The sequence below is a fragment of the Lepidothrix coronata genome, unplaced genomic scaffold (genome assembly GCF_001604755.1).
Source record: "Lepidothrix coronata isolate B3197 unplaced genomic scaffold, Lepidothrix_coronata-1.0 Scaffold327, whole genome shotgun sequence".
Taxonomy (NCBI): domain Eukaryota; kingdom Metazoa; phylum Chordata; class Aves; order Passeriformes; family Pipridae; genus Lepidothrix; species Lepidothrix coronata.
Genome location: NW_016690507.1, coordinates 400,588 through 419,228, shown reverse-complemented (window position 1 = coordinate 419,228; position 18,641 = coordinate 400,588). Strand labels below are relative to the sequence as shown.

The following is an 18,641-nucleotide window of genomic DNA, read 5'->3' as shown; positions in this document are numbered from 1 at the left end:
GGGTTTCATTTCAGTTTTATATCGGAGGGTTTTTTTTAAGGAGTTGGGGAAAGAAAAGGGGAAAAAAAACCAACCCAATCCTCTCCGATAAGTGTCGGAGATCACGCAGTTAAAAAAGATTTATGGAGCTGTGCAGGGGTCCAAAGAAAAAGAGAAATAATTGCCTTGAAGAACAAAAGGGAATTTGGGAAGCTCTGAATTCCACAGGAAAAATAAATTTAAATATATATCTCTTTAGAGCTCTTCTAAAGCCCGAGCAACGAGGCAGACACAACACGCTCTATCCCTCTTTTCCACCCCGTTTTCCACTCTTTTTTTCCCCCCCTTTTCTCATCTCCGACTGGCATTTCTCGTGCCCATCCCTGGGCTCGAGGAGGGATTTATAAAAAGCCCAGGCATTCCAGCGCGGCCGAGCTGCACCGAGGGGAAACTTTCACTCTCTAAAAGGACATTTGGCTTCGCCTTCCCCAGCGCCGCACGTCGAGGGGGCCGCGGGGCGAGCGCTGCCCCGGACCCCCGTGGGCAGGGGGGGAACGGGGGGTCCGCGGAGGGCGAATCCGGCACCGGCTGCCCCTGGCCGGGAGGAGAAAGGTGCGGGGTCACCCCCAACGAGGGGCTGGCCGCGGCCTCGCCTTGTTCCCGGTGGGATTAAACCCTCCAGGCAGCAGGGTGGGCACAGGGGTGGGCACCGCTCCCGGTGGAAACCCACCGGGGTTCGGCCGCTGGCGTTGACGGCCCCTGAAGGGATTTTTGGAGCGATTTTCCTCCCCAGCCTCCGTCGCTCCGGCAATTCGTGCCCCAATTAACGCTCTTTAAAGACTCCCCCCCCCTTGAGGACGCGGGCGGGTCGGGGGGGTCCGCCCGCGGTGTCCGGGACCCCGCGGTGTCGCCGGGGAGGGGACGCGGGAGCCGCGGTGGCTTTTTCTTGGCGGGTCCCGTTTGCGCGTCGGGGCGAGGAACATCCATCGCCTTGAGAAATTCCCATCATAGGGAGGAAGCCAAACTTCCTGCTGCGGGGAGCGGGATCTCGCCTCCCCCCGGCTCGGGCCGCAGGGGGGGCGACGAGGCGGCGGGTGGTGGGACGGGGGGGGCTCGGTCGCGTTTAGGGCTCCGCGGGGAGGGGGGAAGAACAACCCCCCGTGTGTCCCCTCGCTTGGCGAGGGGGGACCCCGATCCCCGCGGGGCTGAGGCCGCCCACAGCTCAGCCCACAGGTGGCACCTCCCGGACCTGCCACCGCCCGCTGGGACCCCCAAATTGGGCATCGCCGCGGAGCCCCCGCCGAGGGATTTATTTTTGGGAGGGGGGCTCGAGGGGTGGTCATTGTTCTCCGTGGGGGAAGGAGGGAGATCCCTATTGTTCTGGGTGGGAAAAGGGGATTCATTGTTCTCTGGGATTGGGAGGGGGGCGGCTCTCGGGGGACAAGGGGGGACCCCGTTGTTTTAAGGAGAAGGAGGGGGGGGTCTCGGAGGCTTTGGGGGGAGCAAAGGGGGGGTGACGGCTCCCGGGGGTGGGAGGGGGTCGCGTGGGGAAGGGGTTCGCTATTGTTCTCCGGGCCGAGGCCGGGGGTTTCCATTGTCCTGGGTGGGGAATGGAGCCGCGTTGTTCTGCGGGAGGGGGAGGCTGGACGGCGGGGAGGGGGCACAAGGGGGGACCAGCCCTTCCCAGGGAGAGGGGTCCCTCTTCTCCGTGAGGAGAGGGAGAACTCGCTGCTCCGGGGGAGGGGGGTTGCCCCGCTGCTCTCGGGGATGGGGGGGAGCAAAAAAAAGGTTCCTCTATTGTTCTCTGCGGAGAGAAGGGGCGGGGGGGTCCCGGCTGGGCTGCGGGGACGGGGAGGAGGGTTCCCGGCTGCCTGTCGGGGAGCGATGGGGGGTCTTGGCTGCCCTCCGCGGGGGGGTCTCCGTTCCCCTCCACAGGAGGCGAAGCGCAGCCCCGAGGTGCGACCGGCGGTGTCCCCGCGGCTCCCGGGACCGCTCCGCATCCCGGGGCCGGGGGGGACGGGACACGCGGGAAGGAGCGGGGGAGCCCCGGGGGGCTCCGCAAGCCGGGGCCGGGGAGGGACGGGCCACACGGAGCGGAACGGGAGAGCCCCGGGGGGCTCCGCGCAGCGCCCGCCTGGCCCCGACGGGACCCTCGCCCGCCCCGCGCCCACCTTGCGAGAGCCGCCCGGTGCTCCCGGTACTCACAGGCGAGCGGGTCGGCGCGGGCGAGGCGCGGGCAGAGCAGGAGCAGCAGCGGGAGCATCGGGAGCGGCGGCGGCGGCGGCATGGCCGGCTCCGGTGCCCGTCGGTGCCCGGGGCGGCGGAGCGCACCGGCACGTCCGGGGAAGTCCCGAGCAAGTCTGAGCAACCCCCGGTTACCAAAGCCCCAACTGCCGCCCTGGCCCCGCCCCGGGACCGCCCCCGGGGGGGCAGAAAGCCACCGGCCCCGCCGCCCCCCCGCCCCGCTCCGGTACCGGCCCCGGGACCGGCCCCGGCACTGGCCCCCGCCCGGTGCCCGCTGCCGCCGGGGGATGCCGGACCCCCCACCCTACCCCGCCCCGGGGCCGGTGTCCCGCTCCCCCCGACCCCCCCGGTAGGTGAGTAAGAGCCGCCCCGGGGCCGCCGGCCCACGGGTGACTCACGCGCGGCCGCCACGGACCCTCCCGCGCCCCCGGGGCCGCTCTCGCCCCTGTACCGGCCCCCCCTCCCGTGGGCTCCCCCCGCTCGAAGCGTCTCTAAGATCCAAACCCTTGTCATTACTTATTTTTGGGGTGAAAACGGGAATATCATCTCATAAACCCCGGTGTTTTCTGTCGAATCCATCATCTCTGTTTTTTCCTCCCCAAAAACCCCCAAAAGCGGAAAAAACACCCCAAGTGGCTCCAAGTCCCCCCAGACCGTGTCTGCATTTGTCCCCATGGGTCACAGGGGTGGTGGCACTTCCGGTTGTGCCACCAGCACCAGGGCACAGCCACCCACTCGGGCACCCCCCAGTGTCCCCTCCTGTCCCCCTGCCCGGGGTCTCGGTGGCACTGAGAGCTTTGCAGACCCCCAGACGGGTCACAGACCCCCAGGACAGCAGGTCCCGGTCCGTGGCAAGGCCACTGTCCCCAAGCGTGGCATGTCCCCAGCTGTGAGGACAGGGGACATCATTTCCTGCTGGACACGGAGTGTGGAGGGTGGCAGGGGACACCCGGGTGGCCTTGGATGCCCCACAGACGGGGGGCGGGGGGGGCTGAGCCCCACTGTCACACGAGGAAGGGGAGGGGTGACACTGCGTGGGGCTCCGAGGTGTTGGGCACCAGCAAGGGATTGCAGGGATTAGGAAACACAATAAAAGAACGAGAGGGGGAGGGAGCCCGAACAATGCCTTTTCCCATCGTCCTGTTTTTTGGAAGCTTCCGAACTGTTTTTGTTGAAATTTCCCAAAAATGTCAGGCTCCGGGAGCCACCCAGCCTGAGAAACTTAGCCCCAGCGGCCGCAGTCTGGCCGAGTGAATCACGGCCGCCCCGGGGCTCTGGCGGCCGCCCGCGATCCCGACCCACCGCCCCGATCCCCCCGGGAAGCCACCCCGGGACCGGAGCCGGCGGTGGGTGCTGGGAGCGGGGAGAAGGAGAAATCCCCCTCCCCTGGAGCTGGAATCGGGACCAGCAGCCGCCCCGGCTGCCCACCTGCACTGCCCACCCCCCTTCCCCCATCTGCTTCCTCCAGCCGCTGGCCGAGCTCCTCGGCTCGCACCCGGAATGTGGGATTGAGCGCGGTGGCCCTGGGAAGCAGGGATGGGTGGGATCCCGGGGAGGGGTGCTGGCAGAGGGGACGTGGCAAAGGCGTCACCAGAGAGTGGCTTGAGGCTGTGCTGGCGGGCAGAGGGGAGCACAGTGGCATCAGGAGGGGAGGGGGGAGCCTCGGATCTCCCCGGTGTCACCTGGGACGTGCCACAGGTGGCACAGGGACATTTGCTCTCCCCGCCCCACGGCAGCACCTGAGCCTGTGGGATGGGCACAGGGTGGGGGGACAGAGCCAGCCCCCCGAAGCCGGGCAGTGCCAGGGTTGGTGTCCAGCTCCGTCCGGGAGCAGCCGGAGGTGGCCGAGCCGCTGTCTCTGAGTCAGCGCCTCGGCCGCTCAGTGGCAGCTGTGGTCAGCTCTGCCCTTTGACAGTGACCTTTAAAGCTGCTCCCTCAGCCCACGGGCCAGTCATGCTCACAGGCACCGGCCAGAGGCAGGATCTGTGCCCGACCCCCCCTCGGACCCCCGGCCCGGGCCGTCGGCGTCAGCACGGGGGTCCCGCGGGGCCGGCGCGGTCCGGCTGCCCCCCCGGCGTGGCTCCGTTCCCAGGCCCTCCTTGCCCTGCTGTGGTGCAGGATCTGGCCACGGGGACCAACCCCCTGCTCTGCCCAGGCGGGGTGTGACTCCCCCCGGACGGAGCCGGGTGACCCCGGTGACATCCCCAAACCCGCGCGGAGCATCCTCGGTCCAGCTTCCCACCAGCCATCACCTTCCATCATGTGTCACCAGGGCCCTGAATTAATCTAATTACTTGATTTCCCAGCCAGAGCTCGCTCCATAAAATCCTTGGACGGAGACAGCATCTGGCTCAAGGGCCAGGGTGTAAAAAACAAACAAGAAAAACAACCCCAAACCCCGGGAAAAGCGGGAGGAGAGGCTGCCTCGACTGCCTGCATCCTTTTAAAGTGACCTGGGGGAAAAATAAAGAGGCAAGAAATGCAAAGAATCCAGCAGGCAGAGTTTGCTTTCTATTCCTCTCAGTCACATTTCCACATCCATGGGTAATTTATAACCCGCTTAACCCCTTCCCTGCCACCCCCCCCCACCCCCTTTCCCTCGGGAGCATCCTCGAGGCGGCCGCACCTTCCCTCCTCTGTTTGCTTTGGGAAGCACAAAGAGTCCAACGGTGGGGTTTGAGGAGCTCTAGAGGAGGGGGGGGGGGAAAACGTGGTTGATGTCAAGGGGGTGCTCGAGCACCAGGGATGGGCTCAGCAGGATCGGGACATGACGTGACAGGTCCCCTGCCAGTGGAGGGGGGACCCTGGGGACATCTCAGCCGGCACGGGGTTGGGGGGGGGAAGGCTGTGCCTTCCCGAAAGGCTCCGGGAGGGGGGGAAAAATGTAGGTCAGTAGTGATAAATGCAAAAGGCATCGAGTGTTTCTGGAGAGGGGAGGAGGGAGGGCAGCAAATATTTGCCAACTTGAGTGGTTTTTTGCCCTGGAGAGGCTTTTTTTTTTTTTTTTCCAGGAGGAGGTGAGCGGCCGCAGCGCGGGCCGGTGCCAGGGGCTCGAGGTGCGGGCAGGTGCGGCGGGAGGGAGCGGTGCCCACCGGCCGCTCCACCCGGGGGATTCCCGTTCCCCCCGCGGGGCTCCGGGCTCGGGCTCCGTGTCTTTCCCTTGCCAGGGAAACCCCACCTGCGGCGCGGGGCCGTGATTTACGGCGACAGCCCCCAATCTACCCCATTTTCTTGGCCATCCGTCAGCGGTGCCGGACCCGGGGCTGGCGGGGCTCCAGGAGGGGGAAGGGGGAGCGCAGCGCCCTGGCAGCCCCGCCAGCCCCGGCCGCAGCACATTTTCTCCCGGCCCTGCTTTGATTAACAAGATGAATAAGCTGGCGGGGCGAGGAGAGGCCCCGCTCCCCGCTCCCGGGGGGGAGTGGGGGGCACGGGCTGTGCTGCCCCAGCCGCCCCCAACCCCTCTCCCCCTGCCCCAGGGTGTCCAGCACCCCTCAACCCTGAGCTGGGACAGGGAGACAACCCCCCCCTTCCCCCTGCCGGGGTCTTGCCATGTGTTCCCCATTAGGTTTGGAGGTTAACAAAGCCCCCAGCCCTCCTCCTCCTCCTCCCCTTCCTCCCCCCGGGGCTGCTTTGGGGTGCTGCCATAAATAAGGGTAATGGGCAAGGCAGGGGTGAGAGGGGGGTCCGGGGCCCAGGAGGGGCCTTTGATGTCCTTTAAACCCTGGGGAATCGCAGCTGTAAATTTGGGGTGTCAGGGAGAGCCTGGTGCCCTGCTGGGGGGCCCTGCAGAGGGAGGGCGAGGTGGAGGGTGGCACAGCTGGCAGGGGACACAGCCCCTTGTCCCCTCCTGACGGGATGGTCCCTGTGCGGGCAGCCCTGTCCCTCTGGGTGCCACCAGTGCCAATGTGCCCCCCTGGTCCCCATGTCGACCCCCCAGTCCCCCTGCTCTCCCCAGTCCCTCTGTGCTGCTGGTGTCAGCGTGGCCTCCAGTCCTGATGTGCCCCTCTGATCCCTGGGCATTCCCCTGGTCCCCCTGAACCCTCCTGCATCCCCTGGTACCCAGGCATCCCCAATCCCTGTGCATCCCCTGGTCCTTAGGCCTCCTCTCCTCCTGTATCCCGGGGTACCCCTGCATTCTCTGGTGCCTGAGCATCCCCTGCTGCCCGGGCATCCCTCTGTCCTCTTCCACCTCGAGGTACCTCACATCCTCCAGTGCCAGGGCATCTCCCCATCCTGCATCTCGGGGTATCCCACATCCTCCAGTGCCCGGGCATCCCCCTTTCCTGCATCCCAGAGTACCCCACATCCCTCAGTGCCCGGGCATCCCCCTGTCCTACATCCTGGGGTGCCCCACATCCCCCAGTGCCAGGGCATCCCCTCGTCCTGCATCCCAGGGCACCCCACATCCCCCAAGTGCCTGGCATTCCCCCCCTCCTGCATCCCGAGGTACCCACATTCCCCAGCGCTCGGGCATCCCCCTGTCCTACATCCTGGGGTGCCCACATCCCCCAGTGCCTGCCATTCCCCCCCTCCTGCATCCCGGGGTCCCCCCATCCCCCAGTGCCCGGGCATCCCCATGTCCTGCATCCCCGGGTACCCCCGCACACCCCGCATCCTCCCGCGTCCCCCGCCGGTGCCGGTGGATCTGCGGCAGGGCTGCGGCGGCTCCCCCCGCCCCCGGCTCCCCCCGCCCGGCGCACGGCGCGTCACGGCGGGGCCGGCGGCGGCGGCGGCGGCGGCGGCGGCGGTGGGTGCGCTCGGCTCCGCTCGGCTCCGCTCCGCTCCGCGCCCGCCATGGCGGCCCCGGCCCGCCGGCCCCGGGCCCTGCTCGCCCCCCTCGGCCTGGCCCTGCTCGCCGCCGCCGTCGCCGCCGCCGACCCCTTCTCGCCGCAGCTGGGGGACACCGGCGGGTGCCGCGGGCAGTGCGGCCGCAGCCTCCCGAGCCGGGCCGCCGCCGTGAGTCCGGGGCACCGGGGCACCGGGCCACCGGGGTACCGGGGGCATGGGGAACGTCAGGAGCATCGGGGGCACCAGGAGGATCGGGACACCGGGGGGCACCGGGGGTGTGGGGAGCATCAGGAGCATCGGGGGCACCAGGAGCATCGGGACACCGGGGGGTACCGGGGGGTACCGGGGGCGTGGGGAGCATCAGGAGCATCGGGGGCACCAGGAGGATCGGGACACCGGGGGGTACCGGGGGGTACCGGGGGCGTGGGGAGCATCAGGAGCATCGGGGGCACCAGGAGGATCGGGACACCGGGGGATACCGGGGGTGTGGGGAGCATCAGGAGCATCGGGGGCATCAGGAGCATCGGGACACCGGGGGGTACCCGGGGGTGTGGGGAACATCAGGAGCATCGGGGGCACCAGGAGTATCAGGGCACTGGGGGGTACCGGGGGGGTACCAGGGGTGTGGGGAGCATCAAGAGCATCGGGGGCACCAGGAGCATCGGGACACCGGGGGGTACCGGGGGGTACTGGGGGCCACTGGGAGCATGGGGGCCATCAGTAGCGTCAGGGTTACCATGAGCATTAGGGGAGGTACCTGGAGCAACGGGGGTACTGGGGGGCACTGGGGGCATGGGGAGCATCAATAGCATCAGGAGTACCAAGAGCATCGGGGGCACTGGGAGGTACCAGGAGCAGCAGGGGTACTGGGGTGCACAGGGGGCATGGGGAGCATCAGTGGTGTCATGGGAACCAGGAGCATCAGGGGCACTGGGTGCACTGGGAGTACCACGGTCATGGTGGGTAGGGGGTGCATGGGGACCATCAATAGCATTGGGGGTACCCAGAGCATCAGAGGCACTGTGGGGGTGCCATAAGCACTAGGGGGGCCCAGGGGGTACTGGGGGGCACCATGGGCATGGGGATCATCAGTAGTACCTGGTACACTGGGGGTACCAGGAGCATTGGGGGCACCAGGAGGGAAGGGCACCGGGAGCATCGGGGAGGGGGGGGGGTGACGGACGGACTGGGAGCAGCAGATGCAACAGGGGCACCAGGAGCAGCACCAGGGGACACCCTGGACAGGCATCTGCCACACACTGGGAGTGCCACGGGGGGCATGGGGGTCCTCCCCCACCACAGCTTTGGGGTGCCCCCAGTGAGGGCACCCACCCTGGTTTGGGGGGCCTGCAGTGGTTTCACCCATCTCACCGGCTCCCCCTGAGCCTGCACACGCACAGCGACCCCCGTGTGTGCCCCCCATTTCCCCCCCAGCGTGTACCCCCCCATGCACACCCCCCAGTGCAGCGCACCCCCCGCCCCTGCCACGGGGCCCAGCTGGTGCCAAGTGCCCCAAAAGAGACGGGGGGACCCTCGACGAGGACTAGGCCACGTACAAACCCACCCCGGGGTGCACTCGGGGGGGGGCGCAGGGCAGCTCCCCCTCCCCCTGGGATGCCACCCCTTGGTTTTGGGGTGCCCTGGCCGCGGTCCTTGGGGCGGGCAGCGCTTCCCGGTGCCCCCCAGCCGGGAGCGGGCGGGAGGGGGCCGTGCAGGGGGAGGGTCCGGCGCGGCCACCGGGCTGAGCTCGGTGCCAGCTCCACGCCGCCCTCCTCCTCCTCGCCGCAGGATGCTGTTCTCAACGCCTGTTACCGGGGCTGCCGGCTGTTCTCCATCTGTCACTTCGTGGATGCGAGCGCCGAGCTCAACACAACCCGGGCCGAGTGTGAAGCAGGTGAGGAGCCGGTGGCCGAGCGGCCCCCACGCCCCAAATGTCCCCCCCCGGGGGGATCCCCCACACCCCACCGGCACCACCGAGACGCCCCCCACCCTCCCCGCATCGCCCCGTGCCCCACGGCGAGCGGGGGCAGATGGACACCCCTCGGTGTGAAGGGGGGCCCTGGGGGTGGGGAACCCCCTAACCTGCCCCCCTGCACCCCCTAACCTGCCCCCCTCTCCCCCCAGCGTGTGCCGAGGCCTACGGCAACGCCGCGGAGCAGTTTGGCTGCGTGACCGGGTGCCACAAACAGCTGCCCGAGGTGGAGGGGAGCAGGAAGGAGAAGGTGAGGGGCCGGGGAGATGGGGAGACCCCGTCCTCCAGCAGGAGCTCAGCACAGTTCCTCCTCTCCCTGGGGATGGAGGCTGTGACATCCCACATGTGCATCCATCCATCCATCCATGCATTCATCCATCCATTCATCATCCATCCACCCATCCCTCCATCCCTCTGTCATCCCTATCTCTCCAGCGTCCATCCCTCCATCTCTCCAGCATCCATCTGTCCCCACATCCCTCCATCCGTGTGGACTGGGGGCTCTGGATGTGCTGGGATGAGCCAAACCACCACTGGCCCAGCGCTTTGCTTTCGTCCAAAGCATGAAAAGCAAATTAACTGGGCTGGACTGGGCTGGACTTGGCTTGGGCCAGGCAGGGTGATCCCAGTGAGTTCCCAGGGCGAGAGGACCTGACCGGGAATCGTGGCAGATTCCCCCAGTTTTGATTTGTTATCCTTCCCAGCAATTAGCAATGCTTTCCCCTCCGACATTTAATTAATTCAGCTTTTGGCCAATTAATTCAATTAAACTTTGGCCCAAGGAAGAGGCTTTTGGCTTTGTGCACGTGCAGGCAAGGACGGATCTGTGCCGCGAAAAGCTGCGGCTCCTCCGAAAAACCACTTTGCAGCCTGTTTGTAAGACCTTCCCGGCGTCTGATCCCATTTCCCAGCCCCTCTCCAAGGCCAGGGATGAGCATCTGGGGGCAACTGGCTGACGGGGGGGGGGCCCTCACCCCCTTCACCCACCCGAAGCATTTTTCCTCGGGTTCCCAGACGAGCCAGGCAAAGCAGATTTAGCATAATAATTAGATACAGAATCTGACCTATTTATTTCCTGTTTGCTGGTTTGACCGTGCAAGGGGCTGTCGGAAAATGTTGGGAGCCAGTGGCAGGGAGCAGCCAAGCGGATTCCAGCAGGGGATGCTTTAAAAATAACAAACCGCCGCGACGGCCAAGAATCCAGGGCACCGAGAGGCTGCCAGGAGAGCAACGCCCTCGGCACCGCGGCCGCTCCGCGCCCGTTTTCCACGGCACTGGTGGGAGCACAGCCCGGCTGAGGGTGATCCCGCCCCAGGGGCACGGTCCTGGGGCTGGGTGATGACCCCAGGGACCACCCAGTGACCCTCCTGGGGTTGGACCCTAACATCCCTGTCCGTCCCTCCCTGGGAGAAGCAGGATGAGGCCCGGATCTGAGCGCCCGGCTCGGCCCGGCCGTACCCTCGGGGTGGGATGTTGTCCCGCAGGGTGGGTGATGAGGGGACAGCGGTGACATGGTGTCCCTGCTCCTTTGCAGAGCCTGGAGCTGGAGGCACCCTCGTTTTCCCTGTTGGATTTGGTCTCCACCTTCTGCAACGACATCGTCAGCTCCGCCCAGAGCTTCATCTCCTCCACCTGGACCTTCTACCTGCAGGCGGACGACGGCAAAGTCGTGGTGTTCCAGGTGGGGGTGTCCCACGGGCCCTCTCCGGGGGTGCCAAGAGGGGTGGGGACCCCCTCGCTCACCTCCTTCTCCCTCTTTCCCTGCTGATCCAGTCCCAGCCGGAGATGGAGTACCCAGCACCCGAGGCACCGGAGATCCAGCCGGCACAGCCGGCACCACCGGGATCCAGCCCTCATGTCCCCCAGCCCCACACAGGTGCAGGGGGGTCCGGGCTGCTGGGGGTGGGGGCCGGGAACCTTGGAGCCCTCCTGGCTCCCATCCGAGCCCTCCAGAGCCAAACAAATTACCCGCTTCCTGGGCCTGATTCGCTTCCCACACCCCCACCCACGTGGGGCCGGGGCTCGGCACTGGGGACCTGCTCCAAGAAGCTGCCGGGATCCTCTGTGCCCCCTCAGCTGGCAGAGGGTCCCCAGGGGGATGTGCTGGCAAGGGGATGGGGAGCGCTGGGGGTGTCCCCACGTGGCTGCCTGTGTTCAGCATCGCCTCTCCCCTCCCAGGCCCCGGGGCGAAGGGGGAGAAGCCCCCCATGAAGGAGCCGAGGGGCAAAGCCAAGGCGCACCCCCCGGAGCCCCCGCAGCAGGAGCACGACTTCCTCGGCTGCATGTCCAAGTAGGTGGTCTGGGACCTGCTGGATGTGCTGGAGCAGATTCCCCCCAACCCCAACTCCCACCCCTGCCCGTGCCCTGCCATAAACTGGTCCCTTTTCTTTGGTGGGGGGTGGTGGGGTGCTACAGGCGCTCGGGCCTCCCTCGCTGGATCCTGGCCGCCTGCCTCTTCCTCTCCATCATGGTGATGCTGTGGCTGAGCTGTGCCAGCCTGGTGACCGCCCCCGAGCAGCACGTCAAGACCCAGGTATGGGGGGAGCACAGCCCGAGGGGGGGTCCCCAACACCCACTGGGGCTGGGTGAGATGCTGCTGTGCAGTGTTGGTGGTGCCCAGCCCGTGTGGGGCTCTCCGTGTGTCCGTGCCGGGTGGGACATCCCCAGCCAGCCCCGTGGTGTTCCCTGGTGGGGGTGAGGGGATCCTGTCCCCTGCTCCGGGGCTGCACAGTCACCTCTGCCTCTCTTCCAGCCTCTGAGCATCAATGGGGACAAGGAGTACCTGGAGGACCTGGGTGGCCCCGGCGCCTTCCCGCTGCCGCCCGTCATCGCCGTCACCCTGTGCCCCGCGCACGGGGAGGACGCAGGGCCGCTGCCCCTCAAAGTCGACCTGGACAAGACCATCCTGTAGCACTCCCATCCCTTCCCATCACCTCTCTGCCACCTCCCCGTCACCGTCCCCATGGCATCATCCCTGATCCCGTTCTGCTGCCTCTCTGGCTGCCCCACATCCCGAGCTCTCAGAGGGGCATCTCTGGACCGGGGAACGGGATCCAGCTGGGTCCCGCTCTCCTCCCCAGGGATGGCCACTGTGGAGAAGGCTCCAGGAGCCAGGCGGCTTTGCCTCCTCCACGGATGTGCCGTGCACTGGGATCCTGGTTTCCACCACTCCAGAGCCAAGAGAGGAGCTGCCAGAGCCGGGAGGCCGGAGGGAGCCCGTCCTCGGAGCAGGACGGTCTGTCTGCTCCCGCCCGGAGCCGCCGGGGCCCCGCAGCCCTCCGGGCACGGGTCCAGCGCTGGGCAGGAGGGAGCCGGCTGCCGTGGGGGATGGAGAGTGTCTGCAGCCTTCTGAGCTTTGGCTCGGCACATCCCCGGCCTCCCACCTTGGGCTGAGCCTCCAAGGCGCCGGCTCCGGCCCTGGGAACTCCCTTCCGCCGGCCGGAGCCGATTGCCTCGGGGAGCCGGAACGTGGCGAATGGATTTGGCGTTGGCAACCGGACAGGGGAGCGGATCTCGCCGCCTCCGTGCCCACGCGAGGACCCAGCCGGCCCCTTCCCGGAGCTGTGGAGGGGCCCTGGGATGGCTCCTTCCCCTCCTTGCTCCGTGACGCCGTTGGGGCACTGGCCTGGATGCCGACAGGTTGCTGGTGGGACCAGGAAGGGGATGAGGTGGCATTTCCTTGGCTTCAAGCTTGGGCAGGAGGTGGGAGCTGCGGGGACGGCTCCATCCTGGGCTCAGCATCCTGTTGGGATGGCTCCTTTCTGGGATCAGCATTCCTGCCCGGTGCTGGCAGCAGCTCAGCCTGTGGGACTGTGGCTGATGGCAGGACCTGGCAGCAGCTGGTCACCGTGTCCCTGGGCACCCTGGCCAACAGGGACCCCCTCAGCTCACCCTGGTACCGCCTCTTGGCATGGAGGGGTCCCCTCCCTCCTGGTGCGAGCCGAGGCACCTCCCCATGTCCCCACCGTTCTCCATCACCCCACTTTGTGCATCGTTCCGTGCTTTGATTTGCACAGGCATGTGGTTCCTCGGCCCCCGGCGCCCCACGGGTACACCCCTGTGCCAGAGGGTGGCCCCGCCATCCCCCTGTCACTTAACACATCTGTACAGATTAACTTATTACCCTGACCCCCCTCAACCCCTGGGTTTTTGGGCTCTCTCTCCGTGTGCCAGCCGCTCCCTGGGGCTGGCGTGGTGGGGCAGGGGACTCTCGTTCCCATCCCCGTCCCTGCCCATTTCGTGCTGCTCCGTATCACTGTCACCCACACGACATATCTGGGTTTGGGGAGGTGGGTTGGGGGGGGCTGTGGGGGGGTCTCGTGTCCGTTTTGGGGGGTACACTTTTCGTTGTCGCTTTTCGGCTCCGTGTGAAGCTCGGTGGAGTCTGTGACGTTCCGGCCACGGCAGAGCTCCCTGTCCCCAGGGCACAAAACTCCAGGGACAGGGCGGCCGTGGAGCCCTCCCGGCTTCGCTTCCAAAGGGCAAACCCAGCCCTGAGCTGGGAGGGGGAATAAAAGGTTTGTACCAGACCTGGGTGAGTCGCTGGCTTCACGGGGTGCTGGTGGGAGGGCACCGGGCTGTTCCCAACCCGCCATCCCGTCTGTGGAAACTGAGCCGGGATGAAACCTCCGGCAAACGGGAGACAATTCCCTTCTGGGCTGTTTGGCATGGCCATGGGGCGATGCTCCTCCCTGCTGCAGGACTGGGAGGCTCAAGTGGGAGAGGAGATGCTGTGGGAGCTGCTCCCAGCACCCCTGGGTGGGTGGGCACAGGGTGGGCAGAGACTCATTCACCCCAACACATCCCCCCTGTCAGCTGCGAGGAGGAGGAGGCCGGGATACTGCAGCAGGGAGGGCTGTAGGCACATGGAAAGGTCGGGGAATAAGGGATTTTCCCACTGAAAATCACCCCTCGACACCTGGACTCCCATTTCAAGGGGGTGGGACATGTCCACCCGTGGGTGTGCCCACCTTTCCCCCTAGGGACGCGCTAGTCCTGGCACAGCAGCTGCCGAGCTCCTCCCTCCCGTGCCAAACCCGGCAGGAAGGCTCACGCAAGGGCTGCAGCCTCGGTTTTAGCACTTCGGGAGCTCAGCGGGGTCCCGTCCTCGGAGCCAGCAGCGGCGCGGGGCCCCAGAGGAGCCGGGGCTGGCCTTGGCCTCCGCTGCTTGTTTTCCCCGGGATGCAGAGCCAGGGACGTGGAGGTGCTGTGGATGGATGCCGGGGTGCTCCACATGAGTCACGGCCAAAGAAGGATCTCCAAAGGGATCCAAAAGGAATGCACAGAGCCTGGTGTGTTCCCTGCCAGCAGCCTCTGCTGCCGGAGCACGTTCTCTGCCTGGCCCTAAATTGGGGGTGAGATGTCACCCCCTCAGTGCTGGAGGGGAGAGGAGTGTGGGCACAGTGCTGTGCTCACAGGACGGGCATAGGAGGGTGTTTTCCCTAAATGGAATGGAGAGGGATGGTGTTTCCAGCTCGCTGCCTGGGCGGGAGGATGCTCCCGGCGGCCTTGGCTGTGCAGGGCGGGTGTGGGAGGCAGAGTGGGGGCCATGCCTGCACTTCCCAGCCAGTAATGGGGTGTGGGGGCTGCCACGGGGTCCTCAGCAGGCAGCTGGGTGCCTCAGGGTCCCAGGGTGGGCAGAGGGGGGTGTTGGGGGCCGTCAGGATAAGAGGGAAAGGCTGAGAGATGGAGCCCAGCACTGAGCAGCTTTTGGGGTGGGCACGAGCTGATGGCCCAGGGGCAGGAACTGCCAGGCCCAGGTCACTGAGTGCCCCTCAGACAGCATGTCAGGGGGTGTCTTTCTCCAGAATTTTCCACAGATAGCCCAAGGCATCAGCGCTGAGCCCCGTTACAGGCTGGCTGAGGGTGATGGCAGCAGTTTGCCCTCGACACCCCGCGGTGACAGAGCAGCGGTTTGGGCGCAAGGAGGAGCAAGCAGGGGAACCTCAGGATGGTGCTGATGGGGGCTGAGATCCCCCAGCCCGGAGCTGTCTGCACCCCCCTACCACGGGCTGGTGCAGAGGGAGGTGGAAAGGCACAAGATTGGTGCAGACAGCTGGCAAACCCTGCCCGCCGTGGGCAGCGGCTCCGAGCGGGTCCCCTCCTGGGATGGGAGCCGGGGCTGCAAACCGTGGACAAGCTCCTCGCCTTTAAACTGGAGTCAGATTCCTTGCTGCTGGCTCGGGGTGCAGGAAACTGTGCCCAGGAGCAGGTGAGGAGGGACCCCCCCTGGAACAAGAAGGAGACGCATGAAATCAGCTGGTTCCACTCCCCCCAGCAGGCAGCCGGGGGGGCTTTTCCAGCCGACGCCTTCTCCTTCTCAGTCCCTCTTTTATTTTTTCACGGGGGAAGCAAAATTCGTGGTGTGTGGCCCCACTGGCAGCGGGCAAAGCCAGGCTGTGGTGGAATCACCCCCTCCAGCCCATGCAGGGGCTCACCTCCACATGCCCACAGTTGCCTGGGTGCATCCACGTGTCTGGCCACAAGGCAGAGGTCCACAAGCAATCACCGATGAGTTGCTGGGGGTTGTGGCAAGAAGTGACCTCAAAAAGCGTGGAAAAGCCATAAGTTTGCCCCCCACACTCCACACAGACCTCCGTGACCTCTCCCCTCTGGGCCATCACTTGGTCTCAGTGCCAGCAGCGGGTGCTGGGGGTTGGGGGGGTCTCTCTGGGTCAACAGCCCCCCCGGCTGCTCTCAGTGGCTGTGCTGGGCTGTGCTGTTCTCCCCTCCAGAAAATACCACCTCCATTCTCCCCTCGGTTCCCCCCTTGCACATCCCAGCTGCTGGGAGCTGGCCTGGCTCCTCCGGGCTCTCACTCCAGCAGAGGAGCCAGGCCAGGCAATGGATGTGTTTGCACATGGGTTTCCCTCCCCTCTTGCCGTCTGCTCCCACCGGAGCCGTTTGTCCCTGTTTCTCATCCCGTTCTCCTGTGCTTCAGGAGCACTTCCAGCTCCCTGTCCCGCTCTCAGGTGCCTGGAGCTCTGTGTTGTGTCCCTTTGGGATGTCTCTGCTTGGAAAAAGCACTGGGGTCCTTGGTCCAGGGATGTCGCAGAGGGCAGAAAGCCCAGGACTGGGTCAGCAGTGAGGGGAAGGACTCCAAGAAGTCCTTGCCTTGTACATTTGTGTGCCAACCCCCATTTCCATCCTCTGTGACTGATTCAGAGGGGGCATGGTGTTGGTTCACCTGGGGCTGCACCCACTGCTTCCCTTCACCCCTCCTCACTCACACCCCAGGCACTTTCTGGGGGACACAAAGTGGTTGGAGGGAGGTTTCTTATCCTTGTCTCGTGCTGGAGGAATGAGGGTCTTCCATGAGAATCCACAATCCGGGTGAAACAGCAGGTTTGAACTCTTGGACATGGTGGAAGAAGAGCCTGGGCAACTCTTTCAGCTGGGAAAGGATATTTTCTAGCAGCTCCAGCTGCCTCTCGCTGCTCCTGCCAGCACATGGCTGGGATCTGGTGATCTCCTGACCACCCTGAGCTGCAAATTCAGCTTTAACCCCAGTGGAGCTGGGGTTAAATCTCCATTCAGGGATGGAGTGAGGATGAGGACGCAGGGTGGGGAGCTGGAAAGCACCTTCCCAACACCTCCCGTGGGAGCTGAGCCCTCTCCTTTATAAATGCTCCTTCAAATTGTGCCGGGGACCATCCCGGAGCCACCACAAAGCTCTCGTGGCCTTCAAAGATGGAAACCCCGTGGTGCTGTTGGAATCCAGCAGGGAAGCACCGTGCCAGGGATGGCCACCCGGGAAAACACATCCATGGGCTCCCTCTCCCCGTCCTCCCTTCCGTGACCTACCCCGAAGAAGCTGGAGCCGCGGGCGATTCAACAGCGGCAAACCCCAAACGAAAAACAATCTCCTGGCGCTAATGGGATTGGTTCTGTCCCTACCACGCACATTCCAGCCCGGCTCGAGGGACCGCCCGGGGCGGAGGGGGGGGGAAAAGAAGGGGAAGGGTAAGGAAGCCAAATTATTTCCCCATCTTCAAATGTCAGGGTTCGGCGCGGTGCCGCGGCCGGGCCTGGCGCAGCTGCCGGGCCGCGGCGATGCCGTGCACGGCAGCCGGCACGGAGCGCATCCAAGCCCGCCAAGTGACATGGATTTTCCGTTCCCTGGGCTTCATTACTTCTTGGAAGGCGGGCCTCGCTCGCCGGGGCCGTGAGGGGCTTCGCTTCGCGCCGTGTTTATTCCCGCGGCCGTGTGTTCTCCTGCCAGGTGAGGAAGCGCAGCCAAGCGGGTCGGGGAAGGCTGGGCCGTGCGGCTGCGGTTTGGCCGCGCCGATGGGAACCGGGCCCTCCCGAGCACCTGCTCAGCCCCAGGCACTGGAGTCGTCCCTGGATTCACGGGGGTGACACGTGTGCCGGACACTGCAGCACGTGGGGGGGGATCTGCTGGACCAACGCCACCAGCTGACCCGGGATGTGGCTCCCGCAGGCGTCGGATCCATGCGGGAGTGGAAGGAGCTCAAGATTCATTAAAGAAGGTGTTGAGACTTCCCCCAGGCCACACCTCACGAGGCTCTGCTCTCTGCTCCCCGCTCACAGTGATTCCTGTGCTTCCCAGAGCAGGTGTGTGTGTTATCCATGCTGGATGAGACATGGATAAGATACCCACCCCACTGCTCCATGGGGTGGGTGGCACTGCCCGGGGGTGGGAGCCCAGGCTGGCTCCATCCCAGCAGGGAAGGGATGCTGCTCACCAGGTGTGTTGTGCTGGAGATGAACAGGTTGACTCTGAAATTTGGGACCTGCAGGGCTGGTCTGCACCCCGGGATGGTGGGAGCCTACAGAGCCCATCCTGGGGGGCTCAGGCACCCCCCACATCCCTGGGAGTCCCCTGGGGTTGGTGGAATTCTCTGCGGTGGCAACTGGCAGTGGTGGTGCCCGAGGGGGAAGGAGAGGGTGGCTCACCTTCACCAGAGACTGTTTCATCTCCAGGAGATAAAACACCTCCAAGCCTGCCCGTGGCCGTGGGGAGACACAGGTGGGGTATCCCATGGGGCAGAATAAAAGGGAGGGAGAAGGGCCAGTTCCAGCCCTGGCACAGCAGACACACCCCAGCCCGCGTGCCCGACCCCTCCCTGGGATCACGGGCTTGCCGGGATTACACAGGGATTAGCAGGGAACAGCCGAGCAGAAATCCAGAGGGAATAAAACCAGCCAGAAGCTCTGGCACCGAGAAAGCCCACGGCACCCCCTGGACACGCGTGGTGGGTGGGAGGTGGAGCCGGGATCATCCCCAGCGCTCCGTGGAGGCAGGGACAGCGAGGGAGGTCACCACAGCCTCCTCCACAACCAGAGCAAACAAAGGAGCCCTGAGGATTTGTTGGGCTGGGGAAAAATCTAACAAGAATTGGAAAAAAAAAACCGCCAAACCCCTGGATGTGGCCAGCTCCGTGCCTCCTCCACCCAGCCCAAACCGTGTGGATGCTGGGGCTGGAATTCCCACTCCTGAGCAGGATGAAATGGAGAGGTCGGAGGGAAAGGCAGCGCTGCCAGCTCATGATTTTGTCATTAGTCTCCCAGTGCTGGCCGTGGATTTTAAAGCCCAGCTGTGGGAGCCGTGGGATACACAAGAGCTTGGCTTGCAGAGGAAGGTACATGGATAGACCTCATGTTTTGTAAGGGGAAAAAAAAACCCAGTAAAAATATG

At 65.5% G+C, this 18,641-nt stretch overlaps 2 protein-coding genes across 3 annotated transcripts in view; one reads left to right on the top strand and one right to left on the bottom strand.

Moving 5' to 3' along the window:
* CRLF1 (cytokine receptor like factor 1) overlaps positions 1-2,266 on the bottom strand; it is an 8,137-nt gene extending 5,871 nt beyond the window's left edge. Inside the window, exon 1 of the mRNA XM_017838168.1 lies at positions 2,151-2,266. Coding sequence (XP_017693657.1) covers positions 2,151-2,266 — 116 coding nt within the window. The remainder of the gene's footprint in view (positions 1-2,150) is intronic.
* Positions 2,267-7,017: 4,751 nt separating this feature from the next.
* Positions 7,018-13,512, top strand: TMEM59L (transmembrane protein 59 like). Of its 2 annotated transcripts, none has more exons than XM_017838160.1 (8): positions 7,018-7,179; positions 8,800-8,905; positions 9,136-9,233; positions 10,518-10,664; positions 10,757-10,859; positions 11,162-11,273; positions 11,399-11,516; positions 11,736-13,512. In XM_017838160.1, exons 1-8 carry the CDS (start codon positions 7,018-7,020, stop codon positions 11,892-11,894), a joined length of 1,005 nt encoding a protein of 334 aa, XP_017693649.1. In that variant the 3' UTR covers positions 11,895-13,512. The 2 variants fall into 2 exon arrangements, with proteins under 2 accessions (XP_017693649.1, XP_017693648.1); XM_017838159.1 differs by having other exon boundaries at positions 11,375-11,516.
* Positions 13,513-18,641: the final 5,129 nt, after the last annotated feature.

Bases quoted from the DNA above. Each gene is read 5' to 3' on its own strand.
- TMEM59L (XM_017838159.1), top strand. From the start codon at position 7,018: ATGGCGGCCCCGGCCCGCCGGCCCCGGGCCCTGCTCGCCCCCCTCGGC. The intron at 10,665-10,756 runs GTGGGGGTGTCC...CTGCTGATCCAG, and splicing joins GCAAAGTCGTGGTGTTCCAG to TCCCAGCCGGAGATGGAGTA. The intron at 11,517-11,735 runs GTATGGGGGGAG...CCTCTCTTCCAG, and splicing joins AGCAGCACGTCAAGACCCAG to CCTCTGAGCATCAATGGGGA.